At 35.6% G+C, this 25,825-nt stretch overlaps 1 protein-coding gene across 1 annotated transcript in view; it reads right to left on the bottom strand.

Annotated features, from left to right (window-relative positions):
• LOC149796365 (uncharacterized) overlaps positions 1-25,587 on the bottom strand; it is a 38,287-nt gene extending 12,700 nt beyond the window's left edge. Inside the window, exons 1-2 of the mRNA XM_089961039.1 lie at positions 25,259-25,587; positions 9,934-10,890 (exon numbers count right to left, since the gene is read on the bottom strand). Coding sequence (XP_089817165.1) covers positions 9,934-10,890; positions 25,259-25,373 — 1,072 coding nt within the window. The 5' untranslated portion in view covers positions 25,374-25,587. The remainder of the gene's footprint in view (positions 1-9,933; positions 10,891-25,258) is intronic.
• Positions 25,588-25,825: the final 238 nt, after the last annotated feature.

The raw sequence follows: 25,825 nt of genomic DNA, 5'->3' as shown, positions 1-25,825 counted from the left end.
ATTATTTCGACGTGTCCAATGGTCATTATCTTCAACAAAAGGTGTTCAGCCTATGAACTGAATGTTTAACTTCCTTTCTATGCACATTTAAAGAAACTGGTGGAATCTAATAAGCAGTATGACCAGCCATTGTTCAAATAAAAACCATTTTCACTTTCGTCAGGCATTCATGTGAAAGATTGCGACTCATCATTTCATAAAATCTTTTGCTTCCACAATTTGGATGCCATGTAAAGGACAGGTGACAATACAAGAACACATGAATGTATGCAGAGTTCCAAACAATACCTTTCGAACCTGATTGTGCCTCTTATTTTAAAGTCTGTAATGTATGAGTTTACATCTGACCTATACGATTACGTATGAAAAAAACGTTAGAAGAAAGAAAAAAAACCCGTAACTTTCCCTTTCCCAAAAAGAGACTTAAAAACGGCTTCTCAAATTGCGTGTCTCTTCTCAGCAAGTGCCAAATATCATGATTGCTTTTATTTGTATTGCAAAATGAAGCAAATTTTTGGGTAACCGCCCATATGTCAAGGGTAATTTTATGTAACACATATGGGTGGGAAAGTTTGATAAGAAAATACCGTTTCATTATCAATTACTTTTTTCTTCCATTCCCTGTTCATTTAAGGAATACGTTGATTACATGTGTAGTATTATTTGCAACGATTAGCTAATACCTAATGGCAAGCTGGATTAGAGTATAAGGATTCGTCATATTCTAAAAAAAAAATACTATGTCAAACATGACGATCCCTTTGACAATACGCAGTCTGCAAATAAATCTAAACATTGTTTTCTTTCCACCGGCACAATTGATAAATAGTCGAGTTGTACCTCATCCAATACATACTTACCTTTTGTAAATTAAAAGCAATAAAAGTTAGGTAACGTAACAACTTTGAGCCCATTGAATGATGTATGAGAAAGGAGATATTGTGTTATACCTGGCTAAGTGTGAAAGGCTGTGTTTCTAACACGAATGTCGCTTTATAGCCTCGTTACATTATTTAAACCTACCATCCGTGCATCATACATGTCGATGTGGCTATAATAAAGGTGTTCAATTGCCGTTTTATTGCAGATTACGAGTCAATAAAGATGTCCCCATTGGGAAAGGTAGTTCGTTTTGACGAAGCACGTCTCTGTAATAGGGCAGGTTGTCATATGTCAGACAAATTCTAATGGAGGGGGAGGACACCCGCTGTGGATCAGAACATTGCTAACTAAACAACAATAAATCGATACAATGCTTTCTTTTATATAACATTAGAGCAATGGAAATTCAAGAAGAGCATAATGGTCAATCTTATCTTTAATGGAAGAAAACAAGCTAAAATTTTGCATTCATAATCCCTGGCTTTACAATGCACTCACTTAATATAATGCAGGTGTTTGTCTGTAATTATACGTTCTACTGAGAGAACTTGTGCATATTTTTTATTTATGTCTGTAGGCTACCTCTATATCTATGACGTAGATTTCCTGTTGAAATGTTTGAAATGCTAACTACTATGGAAACAACTTTCATTTTCTACACCAGACAGAGAACAGACAATTGCTTTTGCTTTCTTATTTGTATATAGTCCCTCCCATTTCAAACATATATCCCATCTTATCTATATCCGTCAACGACGACTCTAAATACCATTAAGACGATACAAGATATACCCCACACTATGTATATCCCTGGACGACGACTCTAAAGACCATTAAGACGATACAAGATATACCCCACACTATGTATATCCCTCAACGACGAATCTAAAGACCATTAAGACGATAAAAGATATACCCCACACTATGTATATCCCTCGTCGACGAATCTAAAGACCATTAAGACGATACAAGATATGCCCCACACTATGTATATCCCTCGACGACGAATCTAAAGACCATTAAGACGATACAAGATATACCCCACACTATGTATATCCCTCGACGACGAATCTAAAGACCATTAAGACGATACAAGATATACCCCACACTATGTATATCCCTCAACGACGAATCTAAAGACTATTAAGACGATACAAGATATGCCCCACACCATGTATATCCCTCGACGACGAATCTAAAGACCATTAAGACGATACAAGATATGCCCCACACTATGTATATCCCTCGACGACGAATCTAAAGACCATTAAGACGATACAAGATATACCCCACACTATGTATATCCCTCAACGACGAATCTGAAGACCATTAAGACGATACAAGATATACCCCACACTATGTATATCCCTCGACGACGAATCTAAAGACCATTAAGACGATACAAGATATACCCCACACTATGTATATCCCTCGACGACGAATCTAAAGACCATTAAGACGATACAAGATATACCCCACACTATGTATATCCCTCAACGACGAATCTAAAGACCATTAAGACGATACAAGATATGCCCCACACTATGTATATCCTTCAACGACGAATCTGAAGACCATTAAGACGATACAAGATATACCCCACACTATGTATATCCCTCAACGACGAATCTAAAGACCATTAAGACGATACAAGATATACCCCACACTATGTATATCCCTCAACGACGAATCTAAAGACCATTAAGACGATACAAGATATGCCCCACACTATGTATATCCCTCGACGACAAATCTAAAGACCATTAAGACGATACAAGATATACCCCACACTATGTATATCCCTCGACGACGAATCTAAAGACCATTAAGACGATACAAGATATGCCCCACACTATGTATATCCCTCGACGACGAATCTAAAGACCATTAAGACGATACAAGATATACCCCACACTATGTATATCCCTCAACGACGAATCTAAAGACCATTAAGACGATACAAGATATGCCCCTCGACGACGAATCTAAAGACCATTAAGACGATACAAGATATGCCCCACACTATGTATATCCCTCGACGACGAATCTAAAGACCATTAAGACGATACAAGATATACCCCACACTATGTATATCCCTCAACGACGAATCTAAAGACCATTAAGACGATACAAGATATGCCCCACACTATGTATATCCTTCAACGACGAATCTGAAGACCATTAAGACGATACAAGATATACCCCACACTATGTATATCCCTCAACGACGAATCTAAAGACCATTAAGACGATACAAGATATACCCCACACTATGTATATCCCTCAACGACGAATCTGAAGACCATTAAGACGATACAAGATATACCCCACACTATGTATATCCCTCAACGACGAATCTAAAAGCCACCAAGAAGAAACAAAAGATATATCCCACCCTATCTACATTCCTCAACGAGGGATCAAAAGGTCATTAAGACGATAAAATATATATCCCACCCTAACTATATCCCTCAAGGAGGAATCTAATTCCCTATTAAAACCCATTTTTGCATCGTTTCGGTCATGGGAAACATTTTCGTTGCAGAACAAGTTCTGAATAACACGATATTCTTTTGAAAGTCGCGCAAAGCCAGTGTACATAACAGATAAGTGGGCAGCAACGGACACGTCAAAATAAAGTCATTTGCGATTAAAATATAGAAGGGTCAAACGAGCCGAATATCAACGACATATCTTTAGCCAAGTGTTCAATCTCTTTACATTCCCTCTCAGGTGAAATAGCTCTCATCAGCGTCATAAATGTACTCCTTCCGACATTTGAAAACTATTTATCAAAAGTTCAATCTCTTCTGTCAACTTGCTGCGAAAATAATTGGAAAATAAATAAGCACACGACACAAGGTTCTGAAGCGAATCGGGTGTCAGGAGAAAATAAAGATGTTGTTCTGGACCATTTATTGCTGTAAAACCACCAATCTGAAAGTGACTTACGTGTCTATGGTCGGTCAGCAAAGCTAACAATATCTGTGTTAAGGCCATATGTGCATGATGCTAAATATTACAAACGTACTATATAACTTATTATTATTATTATTATTATTATTATACTTTTTATGCTACTTTTGTCTCATGTAGATTGATAAGGACCGTTTGATGTATAAATATTTTCTTTTAATCTTGCAAACATATTTAAAAATGTATGAGCACCTTTCCAGTTAGAAGTAACTTAAAAAAAAAACCATACCAGTTTATAGTCATTTATGGGAATATTTCGTACTAAATCACCCTCGTTGAGCAAACTGAATTTTGTCGAAAATATTTTGTGAATTGAGAAAAAAGCACCTTGACTCTGCAGCTATAGGACCTTTCATATATATCCATATTTTATGGCATTTATGAAACATAGTCCAGCGTTTCTTTTTGTTCTAGGGTAAAACAAATTTGGCCAATCAACCCCGCGAGCATAGCATCCCAAATTAACGTTCGTGTCAACATTTTCTCCTATTTTCAAAGAACGTAAATGTCCTATTTTCGTGTAGTTTTTATGAATTTGGAAAATCATTACACAACTTTTAATTACACATTGCAAATCGACTACAGTGTGCTGCTTGTCGTGTTCAGTGTTTTATCAGCATATTTTTTTTTGGGGGGGGGAGGAGGCTGAATAAACTATTATTTTATATTTTTAATTGCAAATAATATTGGGGCGAATTTCACTTTGAAATAGACTAACTTAGGATGGTAAATTCTTTTAAAGCTCTATTAAGTTTTGCATAGTAATATTTGTATTACTCTTTTCTGCACATTAATGAAGATTTCGTTCAGTTCATTACTCACAAAGACTGAACGCAGAATGAAGAAAAAAAGTGTATTTCCTTCTCATTTCAAGGGTAAAGAGACTTCTTGGATGTCCGTTGTTCTTTCTTCGTGTGTTTTTCAAGCTAACTGTTACTTTAGTTATTATCATATTTTTAGAACTCAATGTCCATTGAACGAACATCATGTACACATCAGGAATACAATGACAGAGATTGCTTTTCCAATTTGTAAATGACAGACTCATCAGGCACACAAATTAAAATCATCTGCTTGGGAACATGTTAAATCGCGACATCGAGGTAACCATAAGAATAGTGTTTGATCCGAGGCAGTGTTCAGCGGTTGCTGAAAGCTAGAAATAAGTTGAAGGCACGACATTACACAAATCAATAACTTCGTTGGTAATTAAGTAGACGACCTGAGATAATTATCATATTGTATGTTTGCTTTTTGAGCTCCTATGTATAATGTGCTCCTTGCAATCGTATTGATTCATTATAGAATCAGCCAAGCGAACATTCTTCGCTTCGTGTCACAGACATATATTATCAGCGATTGAACTAAGTGCTCTGACACCCGCGTCAGCAGAATTTGTAGCAGGTCTAGACGAAGCATGTGCTTGTGTTTCATTTTGCTTCAGGCATTAAAGTAACAAATGGTTTTTGGGTTGCAGCTGGCTAAGACAATAAAGGGAAAGAACGATAACTGAAAGGCATTCGTATTCACTGCTAATTATTTTAATTATTTAATCAGCATTCGTATTTGATAGCAAATATAAATGTCAGCAGCTTCAGATTTACTTTATTTTGACAACTCCTAAAAGGGGATGGGATGGCACATCAACAGAGCTAAATTAAGCAGGAGTCAAGTCCGATATACGGTTGCAGTTGTTAAAGAGTCACCCTTATTTATCGCAAAACATTTTGCTTTTGCTATTTATGTTTATTCAGCCAACACATATATTATGTGGTTAGCATCGTTACAGAATTATTATGTCATAAGATTTCTGCAAATTCAGCACATCATTGACATGCCTACACATTCAGTATGTCAGTCAGTAACATCACTACAGAATCATGTCAGTAACATCATTACACAATCATGTCATTAACATCTTTACACAATCATGTCAGTAACATCCCTTTAGAATCATGTCAGTAACATCATTACACAATCATGTAAGCAGAATCTTTTCACAATCATGTCAGTAGCATCCCTATAGAATCATGTCAGTAACATCCGTACACGATCATGTCAGTAACATCCCTATAGAATCATGTCAGTAACGTCTTTACATGATCATGTCAGTAACATCCCTATAGAATCAGCATGTCAGTAACATCCCCATAAAATCATGTCAGTAACGTCTTTACATCATCATGTCAGTAACATCTCTATAAAATCATGCCTGTAACATCCTTACACGATCATGTCAGTAATATTCGTATAGAATCAAGTCAGTAGCATCCCTACACAAACCGCATGTCAGTACATCACTATACAACCAGAATATCAATAATACCTCTAAACAATCAGTATGTCATTAACATCTCTACACAATCAGTATGTCATTAACATCTCTACACAATCAGTATGTCATTAACATCTCTATAGAATCAGCATCTCCATAACATCCGTACAAAGTTATAATGTCCGTAACGTGTTTACAAAGTTATCATGTCCGTAACGTGTTTACAAAGTTATCATGTCCGTAACGTGTTTACAAAGTTATCATGTCCGTAACGTCAGAAATATACTTACGTGATCAATACAGAATCAATATCTCATTTAAAGAACAAGCACAATGGCAATAGACTATCTTTAAGCTTGCATATATATATATATATATAATCAATTAATGGCAACACGGATTCTAACTTCAAGTCTGTACCATAACTGCTACATAAAACCCGTTTTTACTTTGTTTTTTTTTTTATAGGACTCTGAAGATTGATGTAGACATTTAGTCCATTCATGATTCCATAATAGTGTATGTTGCGAGTATACGGAGTACGTACTATTTCACGAAAATCGAATGACGCTAAAATAATATGGTGTACATGAACCAGTACGCATACCTATTAGATCTGCATGAGCTGATTTGATTCCCCAGGATTCGCACATATCTTGGCGATGTCTGGTAAGCACAATAAAATGTGTGTAACAAGACACATCATCCCACAGACGAACCTTATTAGCACTACGGTCATTATTATTATATATCCAACACAGCTTTGTATATCAGTACACCACAGCATAGTCACTATCTTTTTCCCACGTAATTATCGTTTTTACAGAAGAAAGGGTGGAATTTTGTAATTAAGGACGGTGATTAATTTTTGCAGGCTTTTTGTTAAGCGTCTGGAGCGGCGCTTACATTTTATGACGGATGCATCAACAGGACGCGATATACATATATATATATATATATATATATATATATATATATATATATATATATATATATATATATATATATGTGTGTGTGTGTGTGTGTGTTTCTGTGTGTCTGTAAGGTGTATCATGATATATTTACAACCGATTCAGATTTAGCACTGGCCATGTAATTAACATAAGACGATATATAAGCCAACCATAAGGTTCTGGAATTATCGAGGTGAGAAAGGAAAGAAATATGATAAAGCATAAAGATGTTTCTGATTCCTCTCAACATACTCTTTTATGCGATATATTTCACCTATTAGCTAGTTTATTTTGTCTTGATACGAGAGAATACAACATTGGGAATTTTCAGCATACCAGCTGTTTCCGAAACAATGCCGAACATGGTATCCCCAATATCTCTTGCATATAATTATCTTCCTTCATTAGGTATAACCATTTAGAATCTATACAACAATGAATACAACAATCAAATTGTTTAATTAATGCTGCTTTTGCCATAGAGTGTATTCTACCATAAGAACTATTCCGAATCAATACAAAATCTAAAATAACGGTGCTCAGATCAGCTTGTATAAGGTCCAATTATATTAAATTGTAGGAAATGGTCGGTATTGGAAGAGGTCAACATATGTATCAGCAAGCCCAGTTATTGCGGGGATTATTTATCACAGAGATTACTGGCAAGGGCAAGACTGTATAATCACCCGCTTCCACATTTGCTCTTTAGATGGTGAACATTTATTTGCCAGCATCTTGTAGTGTGACAGCAGAGTCAATAATTCTCACATCGTATGTCACGACACGGATACTTTAGTACTTTATGTACAAAATTCGGGAAAATTCGTTTATTTGCGTATGGATTTCTCGTTCTGGCAATGGATTGCGAACCTTGTATAAATGGCTGCAGCCAAAACCTTCCAGCAATATTGTCACCTTTTGTTCAAAGAAACAAAGTTTGCCTTTCTAAAACTAGAAAACCGCAAAGCGTTAAACACAAAAGACATATTGAATAAAACAAAAAAGCAACGAAATAAAAAATGAAATCCCTCACATGGATGGAGAACATTTGTCACTGTATAGATCTTATTATAAACTAGTTGAAGGAATGCAGAAGACACACTACTGTCTTGATTAGCACACAATGCATGAAACACAATTAACCTAATTGATTTTATGTGTGTAAAGGTACATGAAACTGAGCAGCTTGTCGTGTGAATGTTCCAACTGATTATTACTTAACTTAAATAATAGTATCAGGGCTAGAAACCTATCGGGCTAATAGTTTTCATGATTCCAGAAACCATATCGGGCTAATAGTTTTCATGATTCCAGAAGCCCGGTTGACCTAGATACGAGTCTGACGCCGTGTTCTGAGAAGGACTGGATAAAAATTCAGCAGGACCAGAAAATTTTCCAATCTACAAGTCCTTCCTTTTGCAGAGAAATTATCTCAGTTCTAGGCTTGAACACAGTATTATGAAATTCCTGCATGAAATAGACACCAGTGTGAAAAGGTCTGGCATAACAATACATTTCTCAAGACGCGGCCGCAAATCTGGCGAAGCTACGCGGAACCAGAGTAGGCGAACAAACGAAGTGAAATAATACGTATACGGACAATACAATGCATATGAAGAGATCAATAAAGAAGTATATTAGCTCAGACTAACACGCACACACATATATATATATAAGCAAAAGATCGTGCAGAATACCTATAGTTACAAGGGTAATATAAATTTTAATTTGCATGCGTGAGTGTGTTCGCGTGTTTATGTATTGGTGGTGTGTATATTTCAATGACGCAGCAATAGCTTGGTGTCAACGATATTGATTTAATAGTTTTTAACAGGAAGTGTAATTTCTGGCACAAAATTCAATGTTTTTTCTTACTGTACAAATCCATTTTTAGATCAGGGTACACTAACCTAATTTTTCTCAAAGCAACATTTCTTGAAATATCAAGAAATTCAACACAAGAGTTAACTCGTGTTCTGAATCTAGCGGGAGTTTGAGAACACATAAGGATCGGTAAATAGAGACGATCAAACATTGTAAGTAGCTGTTAGCCAAACTAAATCGTTGAAAGTCAACATAAGCAATTGGTTGGCAAATACTTTAAAGCAAATGTAAATCCATTTATACAAATTTGTGCTATTTTACTAGATTAATAACTTACTTCAAAAATAAATACTGATGATTCAAGACTGTTTGAGTTGGAACAAAAATGCACATCTTTAAGTTAATAAATAATATGTAAATTACGTATCTCTTTTAACCGTATTCCGAGATGTAATAAAAATATGCAAACATATTTCGATAAAACTTTTCTGTAGCAACGTCAATATTGTACATAATATTTTCAGCTGATGGTGATAAAATGTTTATTGTTCCAGGCAAAGAACTCGTGTCCTAGATATTCAACAATTATGGAATTTATTAAATTGAATAGTACTTCTTTTCAATATTTAAAGATTAATATCCCCAATCATGAATTGATCTTACAATTTTATTTCTTAATGTAAAATCTAGATTTTAATGCATAGTATATATATATATATATATATATATATATATATATATATATATATATATATATATATATATATATATATATATATATATATATATATCTTCAAGACGTAGACTGTATTGCATGATATATCTCTTCAAAATATAAATTTTCTTCATTTTGAAACATTTCTGCGCCATCAGATCATGTAAATTTCAAATACTACTGGAAAAAAAAATTTGGTGAGAATAATAATCTAAATAAATATTGGATTCGTCTTTAAGAATATTCAAAATGTACGATATGCCTTTTTGGGAGACAGTAAAAACCAAATAATTGAAAAAGGCGCATACCTGAATTTGGATGTGCAGACAGACACCTTTCGTTCTGTAGAGTCACTGCTCCGTTTCTAGACGTAGTTACGTATCCGATACAATATCCTAATGCAGTTACGTTGAAGAGATCGCAGGAAAAATAAACACTGTTTTGATTAGGATCCACATGCCTCTCTGTGATATAGATCTTCTCAACTGGCGACGCAATGGAACCAGATATACTCCTGCGAAGCATGAAAAGACGAATCTTGTCTTTATTTCCAGCACACTGTGGTCTTGTATACATAACCGGTACATCCGAATCGCATGGAAAAACCGTGTCCTGAAAAAGGTTGACTTTGTATGCAGTGCTCCAATTTACTGTCATAAAATTACTGGAGGCGATTGTGGAGTTGGCGCTATAGTTTGATTTCAAAAAAGCAACAAAGGTTCCTGTAGTATCGAAAAGTGTGCATGGAAAAGCGTCAAGAACACTTTCGGTGGGTAAGGTTATATTAGGAAAATTTTTAGTGTAAATAATCTCTCGTGAATCACCACTCACAGAGGTCCGAGTATATTCTAGAATTATTTCAAATGAATATCTACGTATTAATGGATTACACTTTGCCTGAGAACTAATTGCTAGAGGGACGGCAGTAGTTTGGGCAACATATGTGTGAGGAATTTGTAATCTCACTTTCGGCCAACTGACAATCGTTGTTGCACGAGCAAGGATGGGTCCACCGCTGTACATATGAAGTTGAAATTCGAAGGTACCTGGGTATTCCACAAGTCCACAAGTAAAAACAAGTCTACCACTTTTATGTCCAATATCAAGTCCAAGAGTAGTGATTTCTTTGATTTTGCCAGCTTGAATATTTACGAGACGTACGAAGGCGTTGGGCAAGGATACATCTTGAGGTGTTATGTATTCAACTTCCAAATTTGAAGTAAAGGCATCGTGTGTACTTGGTGCGATAAGCTGATATTGTCCATCTGAAATCAGTAAAATACAAGGTGAAGTGTGAGGTTCATTAATAACTTTACAAAGTGTTATTATATATATATATATATATATATATATATATATATATATATATATATATATCAGACCAACCATTTTGGATTTTAAAAAAATTCACATTTCTCTTTCGTCGTTTTCTTGTTAAGAATACATGAACACGTTATAAATTCGCTGACAAATCGAAAGAGTGTCCGAAGAAAAAAAAACACATTTAAGGATGGGATTTCACACGATTGAATCTTAATTAATTTAAATAAGTTAGTAAGTAAGTAAGCAAGCAAGTATGCGGTTCAACAACACGTCAACACAATACTGGCTATATAATGGCAAATTATAAGGTATGTTCTAAAAAGGTAATAAGATTGAAAAATTTCAAAACAAATATTTTAAAAGGATAATAAACAGAGCCATAGATTACCACGAAAAAGATAAGTGGTAAAGATAATTACACTCTGTAAACGGTTTATAAAATACAAAATAAAAGTGAAAAACGATTACCTTAAATATGTATTGAAACGTTTTTTTAAATACACTGCATTCCCACAGAAAGTACAAGCCTTTCCCTGCTGCTATATCATTCTAAAGTCTCAAAACCTCTGTCTCATAGTGGAAAATCGATACACTCAGGAAGAATAGGTTCCCCTCTCTAGGTATATAGGACGCAGATTAATGTATTCCAACCCTCGCTAGGTATATAGAACGCAGATTTTATGTATTCCATCCCTCGCTATGTATAAAGGACGCAAATTTATATATGTCCATACGCGATTTTCAGATCACGATCTTATCACTTATATAAGGGATCCCAGTCTTCAATGATCAGCTTAATTTTCAGAAGGTCTTGTGTGGCGGCATCATTTCGAATACTTTGCAAGTATATAAAGGATGCTAATTTATATAATAATTGGAGTCACCAAATAAAATGTTATATATGAAAAAGGGTGACTGCAAAGCATCTTCGACATTTTTCATTACCGATATTGCCATTGTGACTTGGCAGCTAATAAGCTAAGAGTACATACAACTTTTTCTATAGTGTAGGAGCAAAGTGTGTTTCATTAAGATTTCGATATAATTCTTTTGTGTCGAGGTTGCAGTTTAACTCGGCATGGCTGTAATATCTGGTGAAAGTGAAAGTTGTGTTTGGTGTTACGACTTTAGGTCTCAGCCCATGTAACGGAAAGGAAGTGAAAAACAATGTAGTTAAATTTCACAATCACTTTAAAACACGCTACCAGTATTGTGAATAAAATCACAAATAATCCTAAAAATAAATAATATTCTGAATGAATTCCATGTCTTGAGTGTCTTAATGCATTAATACCCTTGAATGTACTGATGTATCAATAGTCTTGAATGTCCTGATATACCAATGGTGCAATCCAGATTGTCTTTGAATGAATTTACAAAACTTCCAAAGTAATGTATTAATCCACAATCAACAAGCATATAGTAATTCCAGTGAATGATTTAAACAGATAATTCTTCTAGAATAATAGCTGAATAAAACTATAAATTCTTACAAAAATCTATTCAACAGACAGATCTTAAGATGAGAATGAATTATTTGTGTATAAAGTCCACTATATATATATATTTTTAAAAATCATTTGACCTTAAACAAAATACAATGTTCTTTAGTTCTAAAGGAAAATTCAACTAACTCGTAAACATATTTAGGCCTTGAACTCAAATTTAGATAACATATTGTTTACTACACATTATCATGACAAAAGTCAGGTAGGTAAACACTAAATCCACAACTCTCAGTCAGATATACGTTACACTGGTAACCTGCTCGAGATGGTGCCATGGTGTTTTGCAAGGGCAGCTGCAGTCTCGCTTTCGTTTTTCGAGCTGTCTGAATACAGGAACGTGTAACAACGATGTGGGGCTCTTATTTTCATTAATTTACTGTGGAAAACAAGACGATTTATATTAAGACTTTTTGACTGTCAAAACAATTACAGGGTAAAAAAAATTGGCAATATTATTGACACGATTGATTTTTGCTGGTTGCCGACGAGGACGTATTTGTACGAATTGGAATTTGTGTCACAATTACATACCTGTGATACCTGTAGATACTTCTACTGACTCTACTCTAACTTGATATAGGACAGAAAACCATGCTCTACAATTTTAAATATTACAGAGATATATCAATAAGGAGTTGCCTGACGTAAATGTTTTCCAGTGGAAAGCAATCGTTATAATTTTTCCACTATTTCCTGGCTAAATGCAGTATTTTATTTTTATTGTAATAAAGAATAATAATTGAAATCTGGAAGTAGAGTTGATAAGCATCGTTAGTGTTTAAAATGTTTAATGTATCTTGACACTGAGACGAAAAGCGCGAGTGGTACAGACAGATAGTAATTCATACCTTGACAAGCTATTTCCCCTGAAAACAAATTAAATGCCTGCAAAGAAAGCTCCTATCGTTTATAAACGCAACAATTTATCGTCAGGTTCCTGTTTAAAGTAGCTCATTAAATGGAAAGAATTACATGGAAAGTTACTGTAATTGCAACAACAACAAAAACTGAAACAAGATGCAATAATGACTAGAAGATAAAGTAGCCGATGAAACTCCACTGAATTATTAATAATCAAAATACATCAGAATATCTTTTGATAGAAAGCGCTGATTAAACGGCTGTCACGTGATCAGCTTATTAATGTGACACGCGAGAACGACGCGCAAACAATCATTCCGATGCATTAAATAGAATTCAATAACTAACAGTTTTTATTCCCAGATGCATTGTACAGGTATCGATCTGAATGACGGCGCCTTAAAGCTTGAATCGATTTTTTTTCCACCTGAGAAAAGTGTTCAACTATTTGTTGGCTGCATATGCAGAGCCTTGAATCTTGAAGAGATTTCGTTTCCAAACCAACAATACCAAGGTCTATTGATCTACCTACCTACGTATGTATATATCTATCCATCAGCAACAAAAACTAGATCGGTGAAAAAGCAATAGAAGACACGTGCTGTTTGTATTGAAATTTTTACCGTTTATTGCTGTCGTGTAAAGGTGTCCGGTAAATGATTTAAAAACTTCAAATAGACCTAAACATTTGAAGGTACTCGTAAACTAATTTTACAAATAAGCATGTACGTTGTCTGCCTAAATCAATTAGTGGAGTACTATAGCGACAATCTCTCTCTGTCTCTCTCTCTCTCTCTGTCTCTCTCTCTCTGTCTCCCTCTCTCTCCAATCGCTCAAACTCTGATTCATTTTACTAATCAGCAAGTTTCTTTGTAATTTTTATTAAACCAAGCACCCCACCCCACCCCCTCATTTGCCATTTACTTATGTCCGGGTTGTACTAGTCGATCCTAATATCACAGGAAATATATTTTTATAACAGACTGAAAAGCTAGTTACGACTCAGAAATTACATGCGGTAAGTGCTTAATATCGGGGCCAGGCTTGTATTGAAAATAAACAATCGGATGAGATATGCTCTTTTTAAACTGTGAAATAGTGTACGTCAGAAAAGAGATAACCCAGCAAAGCATGAAATACTTTCAAAGAATAAATCCCTTAGATAACTGTAACTGATAGCCTAGAAAGGAGTTAAACAGTTGTAAGGTGGTTATTATGCCTCAGTGAAGGCCATGAAGAAACAAAAATAGCGATAAATACCGTCTGATCTTTTAATCTGTAGTTTACTATTGAGAGTCCATATGAACTCTGTAAGACCAATTCAGATGAAATTAGAAGTAGACCTACCATAATGAAGGAATTTCACATCTCCCCCCCCCCCAGAAAAAAAGATAATAGCTGAAGCCTAAATACATACACACACACGCTCGCAGACACACTCACCTGCATGAATGTGTTTGTAAAAAAATTTGTAAACTTTCCCTTGAAAATAAACCGGTCTATCTCGCACTCAAATTACTTAAGACTGTTTTATATGACAGGCATTTCTTTTCTGCATTGATAAATCCTATAAAACAATTGCTAAAATAACAAAAAGACAGTTCTAATTTACCATTGTATGGTGTTATATTTCGTATATTTGGTGCGAGTCGTCATATGAATTAACATTTCTCATATGAGTACTTTTTCAGAGAGAACAATGTGTGGACAACTATTTTTTTGCAAATCGACACTACAACTCAGCTACAAGACAGTCATGTCCAGATGGACATAATTCCTTTGCAGCTGTTGAAAAATAGTTAAAATGATGGCGTGGAATGCTGCTGTATCGATACGCTAATCTGAATAAAATTAAGGAAAAAAAAAAAACACTGAACGTGTCTGAAATGACACGAAGTTAAGTGTCGAAAAATTCAACATTATTTTTGTGCAAAAGGTTGAATCAAGTATGGCGTATAAATGAGTGTCATAGTCGGACTGCGATGGGAGAAGTTTGTTTTGTTGTTGTTAATAGTTTATTTCTGGTTGTAAAAACCATCAAAGTGTGCAGTTCTACCATGCGAACGAATTAAGCATACGGAGCTAAGTATTGTGAGATTTTAATCCCATTTTCTGCTGATCTTCCCACGCCGATATATGAACAGTTAAGTTTGGGTAGGAAAGAGTAGGAAAGACCCTTAACAATATAACTGTACCAATAACCCAGTGTAGGTAAGGCCACCGTTAACTCTGAATAGCAACTCTAATGAGAGACCGGCTGGGGTTAGGTGACATTGCAAGAATGGCCTGCCATTGTGATAGAATGTAGGCAGTTTACAACAAAACGATAGACGTACTTTTTTACATGATGTGAAAACCATACGACGGACTTTGCGCTTACCTGGTTATGCACATCATGACACATAAAGAGAATCCCAAATCTCTGAATTAACAAGAAAAAAAGTGTTGATCTGTGACAAAATCACAGAATACATGAATTCTTCCCACATGTCAAAGGGTACAAGGGATAAATGTGCAATTCTTACTTTGTATAATTCAAATAAGAACCCTACCCCCACCTCCGTGATTTGTGGAATCCTTGTACTGGGCAAGAAAATTTCACTATTCAGTTTGCTGGTTCATTAGGCAGACTGTTTAAAGGGAAAATGTAAAAACAAATGCGCCAAAAGTGTATCACAGAGAGAGAGAGAGAGAGAGAGAGAGAGAGAGAGAGAGAGAGAGAGAGAGAGAGATTTTAAATGTGGACAGTCTACTTATGCATTTAACTAGGTTTCAGCTAACAAAAATACCAGTGGAGATAAAATCAGATAATTTCTTTTAAATAACAATACGTATCTTTTGTATTGGGCAAAGAAGGGAAAAGCCAAAATAGATTACTACATAGAATTTAGTGGCCTGGGATATTAGTAGCCGCTGGTTGTTTTGGCTAGCACTCATGGGAACAATGGAGTTTGTTTTCAATCATAGCTTTAAAAAAAAACAGATCTCCGAAACTATTGTCTGTAAGTAAATCTATGAATATAAATAATTATATACGTGCACGGTATTTTAATACAGGAATTTTAATAAATTGAACAACATTTCCATCAGATAAACCCACATCTACTTACAACTGAACAGAGACCAGATTCGTCATACCATGAACGTAACTCACCATAATGAAAACATTATATGATATGGTTGAGTAATACCACCACATTGATGTCAACGAAACATTAGTAGTACTGTATGTGTGTAGGATACCACCACATTGATGCTAACTAAACATCCGTAGTATTGTATGTGTGTAGGATACAACCACACTGATGCTAACTAACCATCCGTAGTACTGTATGTGTGTAGGATACAACCACAGTATGTGTGTAGGATACAACCACACTGATGCCAACAAAACATATGTGATACAGTAAAACCTGTCTTGCAAGACCACTGCTATGTGAGACCACCTGTTTTCAGGACTATATTCTCAATAAACGCGGGAGGTCGTGGGTTCGATCCCCGGCCTAGTCATACCAAAGACTTACAAAAATGGTACTAACAGCTGCCTCGCTTGGCGCTCAGCATTAAGAGATTACTGTTAGGACTGGTCGGCCTGGTGTCAGGATAATGTGGCTAGGTGGGACATCATGCTACATGTCTGTTAGACATCAATTTAAACTCCCACACTGCGGGCATCGTAGCGACATGACTGAAAAATTGTCAAAGCTACGTTAAAACATCCACCCCACTCCACACTCAATAAACAAATTTAATGATTATATAGTGTTATGACCTGTTATGAGAGACTACGTGTCTTGAGGGACCATAATTTTATGGCAGAAGGAAGACAGGTTCTACTGTACTATATATATGTATGATACCACCACACTGATGCTAACTAAACATCCATAGTACTGTATGTCTGTAGCACACCACAAAATCGATGCTAACAAAACATGTGGCAATGTATGTCTGTAGGGTACCACCACATTGATGACAAGACACAGTATGTCTGTGGCATACCACCACATTGATGACAAGACACAGTATGTCTGTGGCATACCACCACATTGATGACAAGACACAGTATGTCTGTGGCATACCACAACATTGATGCTAACAAAACATGTGGTACTACTACTGTACGTCTGTAGGGAACCGCTCAGGTGGCTAAGTGGTTAGAGCGTCCGCCTCGGATGCGAAGGTCGCGGGTTCGAAACCCAGCCGAGTCATACCAAAGATTTATTTGAAAAATGGTAATGGCAGCGGCCTCGCTAGGTGATCAGCCTTAAGAGGTTAGTGTTAGGACTGATCTGGTGTCAGGATAATGTGACTGAGTGGGACATCATGCTACATGTCTGCGGCATGATGCCCCAGTGCTAGACATCACTATAACCTGCCACACTGCAGACATCGTAGCGATATGACTGAAAAAATTGTTAAAGCTACATTAAAAATCCAAATCACACACACAGGCCTATAGGGTACCACCACACTGATGTACGTCTCATCTTTAGTACTTTACATAAGTTTAAAGTCCAAAGTGAAATGTTAATTTTTGCCAGGTAATCATTAGATTACTGTTAGACTATTAAATTCAGTAATCATTGCTAACGGTGTTCCATTTATTTACTGTTAGACTATTAAACTCAATTTTGCCTAGTAATCATCGTTGATAGTGTTCGTGTATTTACTGTTAGACTATTAAATGCTTTTTGTCGTATCTGATATTAGCATTGTTTGTAAGTCTTCTAGCGCTGATATCCCAATTACTGTATTTTTTTATATATTTTTTTTTGCTTTACGGCACATTATCATATGTAGGCCATTTGTTGTCGAGGCAACTGGAGTAAAATATATTGTCCATGGATATTCCACGATAGCAGACACGTGCTGGTCCGATGGTAGGATTTGTACCTTTCGGTTAAGAGTCCGTCATGCTAATCACTCAGCCACCGCGGCTCTCTTTACATAATATAGTTTTTAAAACCTGAACTTAACTAGTATTACTCACACCGAAGTCATCTCTCATTATTCCAAAGAACAGATACATGTAAAGATGTGGGAGGGGGTCTAAACAGAACCATGAAAGAAAAAGAACACTTGCATAATGGTGTGGTTTTTTTTTTCTTCAACAATATGGTGTATTAATGACCTAAATTTGTACAAATTATACAATGACAAGACAGAAAGGAAATGGGGGAAGAAAATGCCAAATAATTATATTCCATTGAGTGTACAACATTTAAAAAAAAGGTCCATTGTATATCGTGATTGTTTTGTCCTTAATGGAGTCAGAAAATAGTGATTGGCTTTTGAGCTAATAAACATTCACCGTAAATATTTATCATGAACGCAATTTCATTTTGACCTGCAAATGAGGCGTGCCGCTATCAGTGTTTTTGTTCCCACATTTTCGGCCACCGTCTCCTATGATTAAATCACAAATCCCCACAGGTTGTTCATTAAAGCAATTCAAAATTTAGCACAATTAAATATGCTCCAACACATTTGTTATTACTGAATTAAGTTGTCACTCGTCATGCTTTTCGTATTCAACAGTGCCTATTTACAACAGTTTATCTTTATTTGAAAGTGTCACACAGAGAACTCTCCGTGACACCTCAATATTTTGACTGGCGCGAGTCACACGGTATTGCTCCACTTTCCTAATAACATAATTGTATTGACATTTCCAGGGACATACCAACATTGGTACTAAGTTCATGAAAAAGCTTTTCAACTGGCATTTTTAACAACTATTAGAATGTCTTCAGTACGCAACACGGTGAGTAGGTTCACCCTTTAATTTACCACTCTCGACTTTACATATAAATTGGCAGCAACATTATTTTCGCGTCGTTAAACCCATCGACGAAAATTTCCAAAAGAACACAAACTGAAATGTTTCTAATGAGATTTAAAACCCAAAAATGCGAAACATGCATATTTTGTTATAAAATCATCAGACTTAATCTATTATGTTTGAAAATGGATTCCCCATCTAAAACTCGATAGAATGTTTGCACTCGTGGCAAAAGCTAAAGCAGGATTTCAGGCGTGAGTCTACCCGTATCAATTTTTTCCGGACATCCCGAATATCCTATTTTGTATATGGTAGGAATTCAATGTACGAGATAGATTAATTTTTTCTCACAAATACTTTAATATTTTATCCAAATGAAAAGACTTAAAAAAGGACAACCAGCCTCATATTACATAAGGTATGTATGAATACGTCTTTGTCTGATAGTGACCCTTTTTATTCACCATTCTCAGTTCTACATACTGCCACCAAGGATAGAGTCTGCTCCGGTCTCTTGAGCTTTGTTTTGAAATGTTCAAATGCCAAAAATAAGGGCTTAAGTCTTATCTACATATTGGTATTATGTTTGCTTCAAGAGGATCGATTAATCAGCGCTTTTGACTAATTTATCCAAATTAGGTAAGAAAAGAAAACAACAGTGAATTTTGTAACCCAGGGCGCTTTAAGTTTCGGTCTGTCAAAGAAAACAAAATGACGGGAATCAGAATCTAATGGAAAGGTAGAAAATACTCTGACAAAATTTGTTTTTCTTAAATGTTGATCGTTTATCTGATTGACCAGTGGTTATTTTCTTTAGGACATAACGACCATGGTCATTAATCTCCCGTGCTGCGCTCTATCATTTCGTTAGCTTGGACACTGCCCAAAGGCTGGACATTTCGGTAAAGCACCTGCGGCTCGGCTGATTGATGTTTTTTTAATTGAATTTTGTTGTGTTGAGTATTACTGGTGCCGATTTACAATGGGTCTGCTTAGACAGGGTGGGTTCTGAAATGCAACAGGTTGTACATGATACTTTCATCCATCGGTATGCTGACCTTAACAACGAGTATACATTATTCACTCTGGCCTGGTGGAATCGGGTTTCTTTACTCAGCTGACAGGGAGCAAACCTCCTAAATGTGACAACTGTGATCGCGAAATATTTCACGTTCCAGTCTCGATTTGTATTACCCCATGATATCTTCTGACGGTATCGAGTATCCTATCTGTAGCACACATATTTATAGTACGTATTTTTCACATAGACCCCCCCCCCCCAATTTAACTTACAGTAGAAGCTGTTAAATCAATAAATGATCGATATGGAATAACTGAAGAAGAAAAAGAAAAAAAAATATCGATATAATCCCAATATCTTGAATAAACATCGATATAATCACAATATCGTGAACAAACATAGATGTAACGGAATCTCGTGAATAAACAAATACTTTACACTATGAACAACGGATTTAGTTTCATTAAGGAAGAATAATTGATAATGCTCATCTAATATAAGTAATGGCGCTAATTTTCTGCATTTTTTTGTTGTTGCAATAATTGCACTGTTCGCTGCATAAACAGGACATGCAATAAGAATGTAGTCTGGTTTTCTTTAATTGTCTTTAGTCACCTTCATTTCCTGCGTATCATTCATAGTAATTAAAAACAAATTATGTGATCCTCTGCATTATCCGTAATATTTGTGGTTAGCCCTAAGATGGAAGCAGGGTCTAAGGAAGGTTTAAAATAGTTCATTAAGTTAGCGAGTAGTGAATTCAGTCTTAATATAATGCGCTGTTAAGGACAAATAATATTTGAATTACTGACCTTTACCTTTGAAGATTCAAGCTATATATAGATTGTTGTATTTCATTTCCCGTGAACAGTGCAATATAATATTGTTGTCATACTGTTCATTTCTGCTCTATAATTTTTATTTGCTTTCCATTCGCACAGATGATTCACTTTACTCGTGCAACATAATCCAACTGTTAACACAGAAATTTTCTTTTAAAATAAAGCAAAATCTGATAGGTAAGCGCTTGGGAGAGCATGGGCTTTAAATTTGGTTGTATCAGCTTTACAAAAAGACAAATTATACAAGGGAAATTCACTTCTTGAGGTCGTATTTCATTAAAAATATTTGATTATATTTCACTGGAAAAGAGTTTACTCCAACACCTACCAATTAATCTGAAAGAGCACCGGATTGCACGAGAGATAAATGACACGTCAGACCAATAATGTCTAAAACAAACAATACACAACTCTTTATTAATGGTTATATACATTAGTTTAGGCAGGGGAAAGTCATAGGTGAATGAATTGTTAGCTTTACAATTTCAAATAGAGGTAAAGACATCAAAAAGTGTCATGGGAGAAGGAAATTTAATCTTCAACAATAAAATGGCGTCAGCAAGCGCGAAGCATGTGTCATATTACTAACAGCACATCGCCGTTTCCAATCCTATTAGAACTTCTGAGGTAATGTGGACAATTTTAACTCTTTCGTTTCATAATTTTGGTATAGATTTCGTCCTTGAGATTTATTGCCTTCATGTACTGATAAGAGTACACAAAAGCAATTTAAAACGCTCACAGGGTGTTAACGAAATCGGTAAAATTGAATTTAAGCACAGTAAATCACGATAGGAGAGCTGAGACACAAAACTAGTGCAAAAATAATAAATTTACATTTGTCTTTTTAGGGAACCATACCAACTATACAAATGATTCCACGAGAAGGGTTCATCCAAGATGAATCTCGATTCCAGCCTTATTAATTCATAAAGTTTAAGCATCGCGTAAAATTGACCAATCAAATGTCCTAAGTGTCAACCTAATTGACCAGTCAAATGTTCTAAGTGTCAGCCTAATTTTTTAAAAGTTTATGCCGACGTGAGTGATTACTGGTCCCACGTACAAATCGGCGAAGAAGTGAAAAGTGAAAAATGAGAGAAATAGGCGAACTTGTAACTTGAAAGAGATTGTATCATGAGGGTCGTTCCATAAATTACATAAATCGGACATCGTGATTCAGATAATTATTATGCTATATAAAGCATCATTGACTCCATGAGTAAAGCATCCTTGACTCCATGAGTAAAGCATCATTGACTCCATGAGTAAAGCATCATTGACTCCATGAGTAAAGTATCATTGACACCCTGAGAGCTATTAGTTGCTTGGTGAGGACGAAACTCCAAAATAAAGCACATTTGAGGACAAACGATTTTGGAGACAAATGGCCAGATTTGTTTTTTCGGCTTGTCTACTGCATGATGGATAGGATGGTAAAGAAGAATCAACATTTTAAGGGCAGATTGATCGAATGTCCCCATATAGTCACGCGACGTTTGCCTTCGGGTGTTGTGTCATACTGCTCTCTCTCTCCCCTTCTCTCTCTCTCTCTCTCTCTCTCTCTCAACCAGAGTTAGGGCCCCACAATCTCTAAAAGTATTGAATTAAAACATCTCAACAGGGACCAAAGAGTTCGAAAATCGTGGAATTATGCGTGGTTCTTGCAAAAGGTCTGGTAAATTTTCAGTCCAAATAAAATAAAAAGCTTTTGTAAGTATTCCAGCTTTAAGGCATTTAAATTAAGATTCAGTTTAATTAAACACAATTTCTTCATTAAAATCGGAAATTTCTACTTTGTAAACTTCCTGAAAATTTACAGAAAACGAGGCACGGGTATAAAGGAAGAAATCGTCCTCTTTGATCATTTGTTTGTTTGGTTACTTTGTCCTGAATAAATCTTTATCATATTCACAAAAAGATTAACGGAAGAACAGCATAATCGCACTTTTCACTTTTAACCCGATTTACACCTGTCACGACAACCTTTCACCCAAGAGCGTGAATGATTTTTATGTCAGACGCCCCACCTATTGTGAAGTTTCATTTCATTCGAGTTGATCAAGGTAGTTGAATAACTTCACCTGTGCACCTGGGAGGATTATGCAGAGCAAATCCTTTACCCCTCTGTGCATTTGTAACTTTCCAGCACAGCGCCAAACAGCTTTTTCTTGTCCCGTGTGGTGGGATACAATGGTTATGCTAGCAACCAAGTTACGCAATGTTTTATAACTTTGTTTCACTTTCTGATTTTGTAGGTTTATTAACTAGCAGTATTAAAATGGCAGTATACCGTCACCTGTAATTCAGGTTGTAAAATTTTTCAGCAACCATTAAAAGTGAATTAGCAGAAACCAAAATAAAAATTGATTTTGAAGTATAATATGCGTCATTCTCCTGAATGTGAACTGTAAGAATAAATCCCTTTTTTTCCAAGTTTATATATATCCACAAACTGAACCAATTACCTGCCAAATCTATATTAATCCATATAGCGTTCTCCTCCATGCATCCGCGTTCGTGCATGTATAATTGTAAGAGTTTTAATTCTGTAGTATAAACGACTTGACAGAGCTCGAGTTTCAGACGAAAAATTCAAACCAGCTATCTTCAATGATATGCCTAAATTGTATTAGTACTTTCAGTGACGTCATGCTTTTAGGAAATCCGGTTAAGCATGAAAACATCTTCAATCGTTACCATTTCATGTACATGAGTGACTAAAATCCGGACTGTCACAAAAACAGCTGTCGCTCATAATCAAGAAAAGAACGAAAGTGGAGATTTAAAAACGATGACAGGTGATGGAAAGTGAATGAAAGTTACGCACATTGAACAAAAGATTTCTGGATTGACTCATCTATATCCGCCAAAAGGAAGAATCAAACGTATTATTACATACACTGTAAGTGTATCATCGAATGCAATACAGGGCTTCTAGCTATGTTGAATAGCTTGCATTGCGATCGTAAAGATTACATTTAGACAACGATTACGTTCTCTTTACTGCTGGTATATACATAAAACCATATGATAAAATCTATTACCCTCTACTTATATCGCCAAACTGGCCGCAAAATCTAACCTTTGCCTATCGGTAATAATCACTTCATCACATTAAGCTTCCAAATAATGAACAAATATATTTTGACGTACTATTTCGCGCCCATTTTGGACACGTAGAATTAGAACCTTATCTTACTATGGAGTGCATGTTGACAATATTTTGGAAATGTCTAAATTTCAAAACTGTTTTTTTTTTTTTTAATTTTAAGGCTTTAAGATGTAACAAATATAAGTTCGATTTTCCACCACCTTAGAAATCTAGTCAACATGATGAGAGAGAGAGAGAGAGAGGGAGGGAGGGAGAGAGAGAGAGTTGTCTTTAGTCGAGACTGATTAAGATTTCACAGACTAGACTAACACACACACATAAGCACACACACATAACCTCCTTGCTTGATGCTGGGGACAAAATGCAACACGAGATAGCAGGTGATAATTAATTACGAATGTCTTATTATCATTACAGTCATGACACCAATCAAAGACTGTAAGGATATTACAACAATACATAACACTTTAATATCATTTACAACAAACTTTGAAATTCTGCGATATATAATATACTAATATAACACACTACCATGGAACTGTTATACTATTATAACACACTAACGTGGTACTGTTATCGAGATTTAATACACATACATAATTATAAACTTAAGTACTGTCTGTGTGTATTAATGTACGATGTGTCTGTAATGTATGCATTTGTCTGTCTGTATGTATGCTGTGTCTATGTACTGTAGGCATCTGTATGTATGTATTAATGTATGCTGTGTCCAATATTTGCAACCGTTTGTACTTCATAACATAAAACAATTTCGAAATAAGAACATATTTAAAGACTGCCTTTAGGCATTCATTGGTCATATTTGTATCTAACAATAAACATGTTTATACACAGAATGAAATCGGATACACCAACATTGCTGTGAAATTTTTGACATGACAAATTATACGGACCAATTTGTTCTTGTTAGTATCGAATGACTTTCGGAACCTATCTAGACTTCTAGGAAGAACGGATAAAATCAACTGTTGAAAAACAGTATCAGCTGTATTAAACCTATTCTGATTTCGTGTGAAAGTAATAGAAACCATTTTCAATACTGTACCGATTTAACCAGGTAGACCATAGACAACATCCATATTTTCCATGACAATAGACAGTTCAAGAATAAATTACTGACAAATTGAATTAAGTATGTACGTAAGTAGACCACTTACCTGAAGCAGTGAAACCTGTCCATGGCAGAAGTGTGGCAAAAATCCAAAACAAGTAGCTTCTAATTTCATTCATTTTTATCAACGAAAAACAGTGTTTATATACACTAAGACACATCACAATGTTATAATCCAGGCAGATGACCGTGCACTGTCATTTCTCTCGAATACCTGTGGCTCTAGATAACGCGTAGTATTTTAAAGTGAACTGTACTCATGCCATACACATGCTAGACGCTTTAATACCCAAATCACTGTTTAAGTTATTGTTGCACGCGGTCATGCGCGCCGGTGATCCTAACCAATAGCATTCGCAATGAACCAGCTGCATTCAAAAGACATTCATTTGTTGCACTATCACGGTTAGAGACGGCAGTATGGTGGTGATTGAAATTGCTCTCACGAACAAAGTTACGAGTTAATTAATAATTAACAGTGAGTAACAGGGATGTGTAGGGCTTGACAGAGTACAGGTGTATACAATGGCTCTTTAAAATTGGATCATCTGACAGAACAGTGATCTGTCAGTCCAACGCGTCAAAAGTTGATAGAAATGACAGCCTTTATGGC

Source organism: Sinohyriopsis cumingii, chromosome 6 (assembly GCF_028554795.1).
Source record: "Sinohyriopsis cumingii isolate HCF-2022 chromosome 6, ASM2855479v2, whole genome shotgun sequence".
In the NCBI taxonomy this organism is placed as follows: Eukaryota; Metazoa; Mollusca; class Bivalvia; order Unionida; family Unionidae; genus Sinohyriopsis; species Sinohyriopsis cumingii.
The sequence above is the reverse complement of the archived record's forward strand: the minus strand, read 5'-3'. Positions and strand labels throughout refer to the sequence as shown.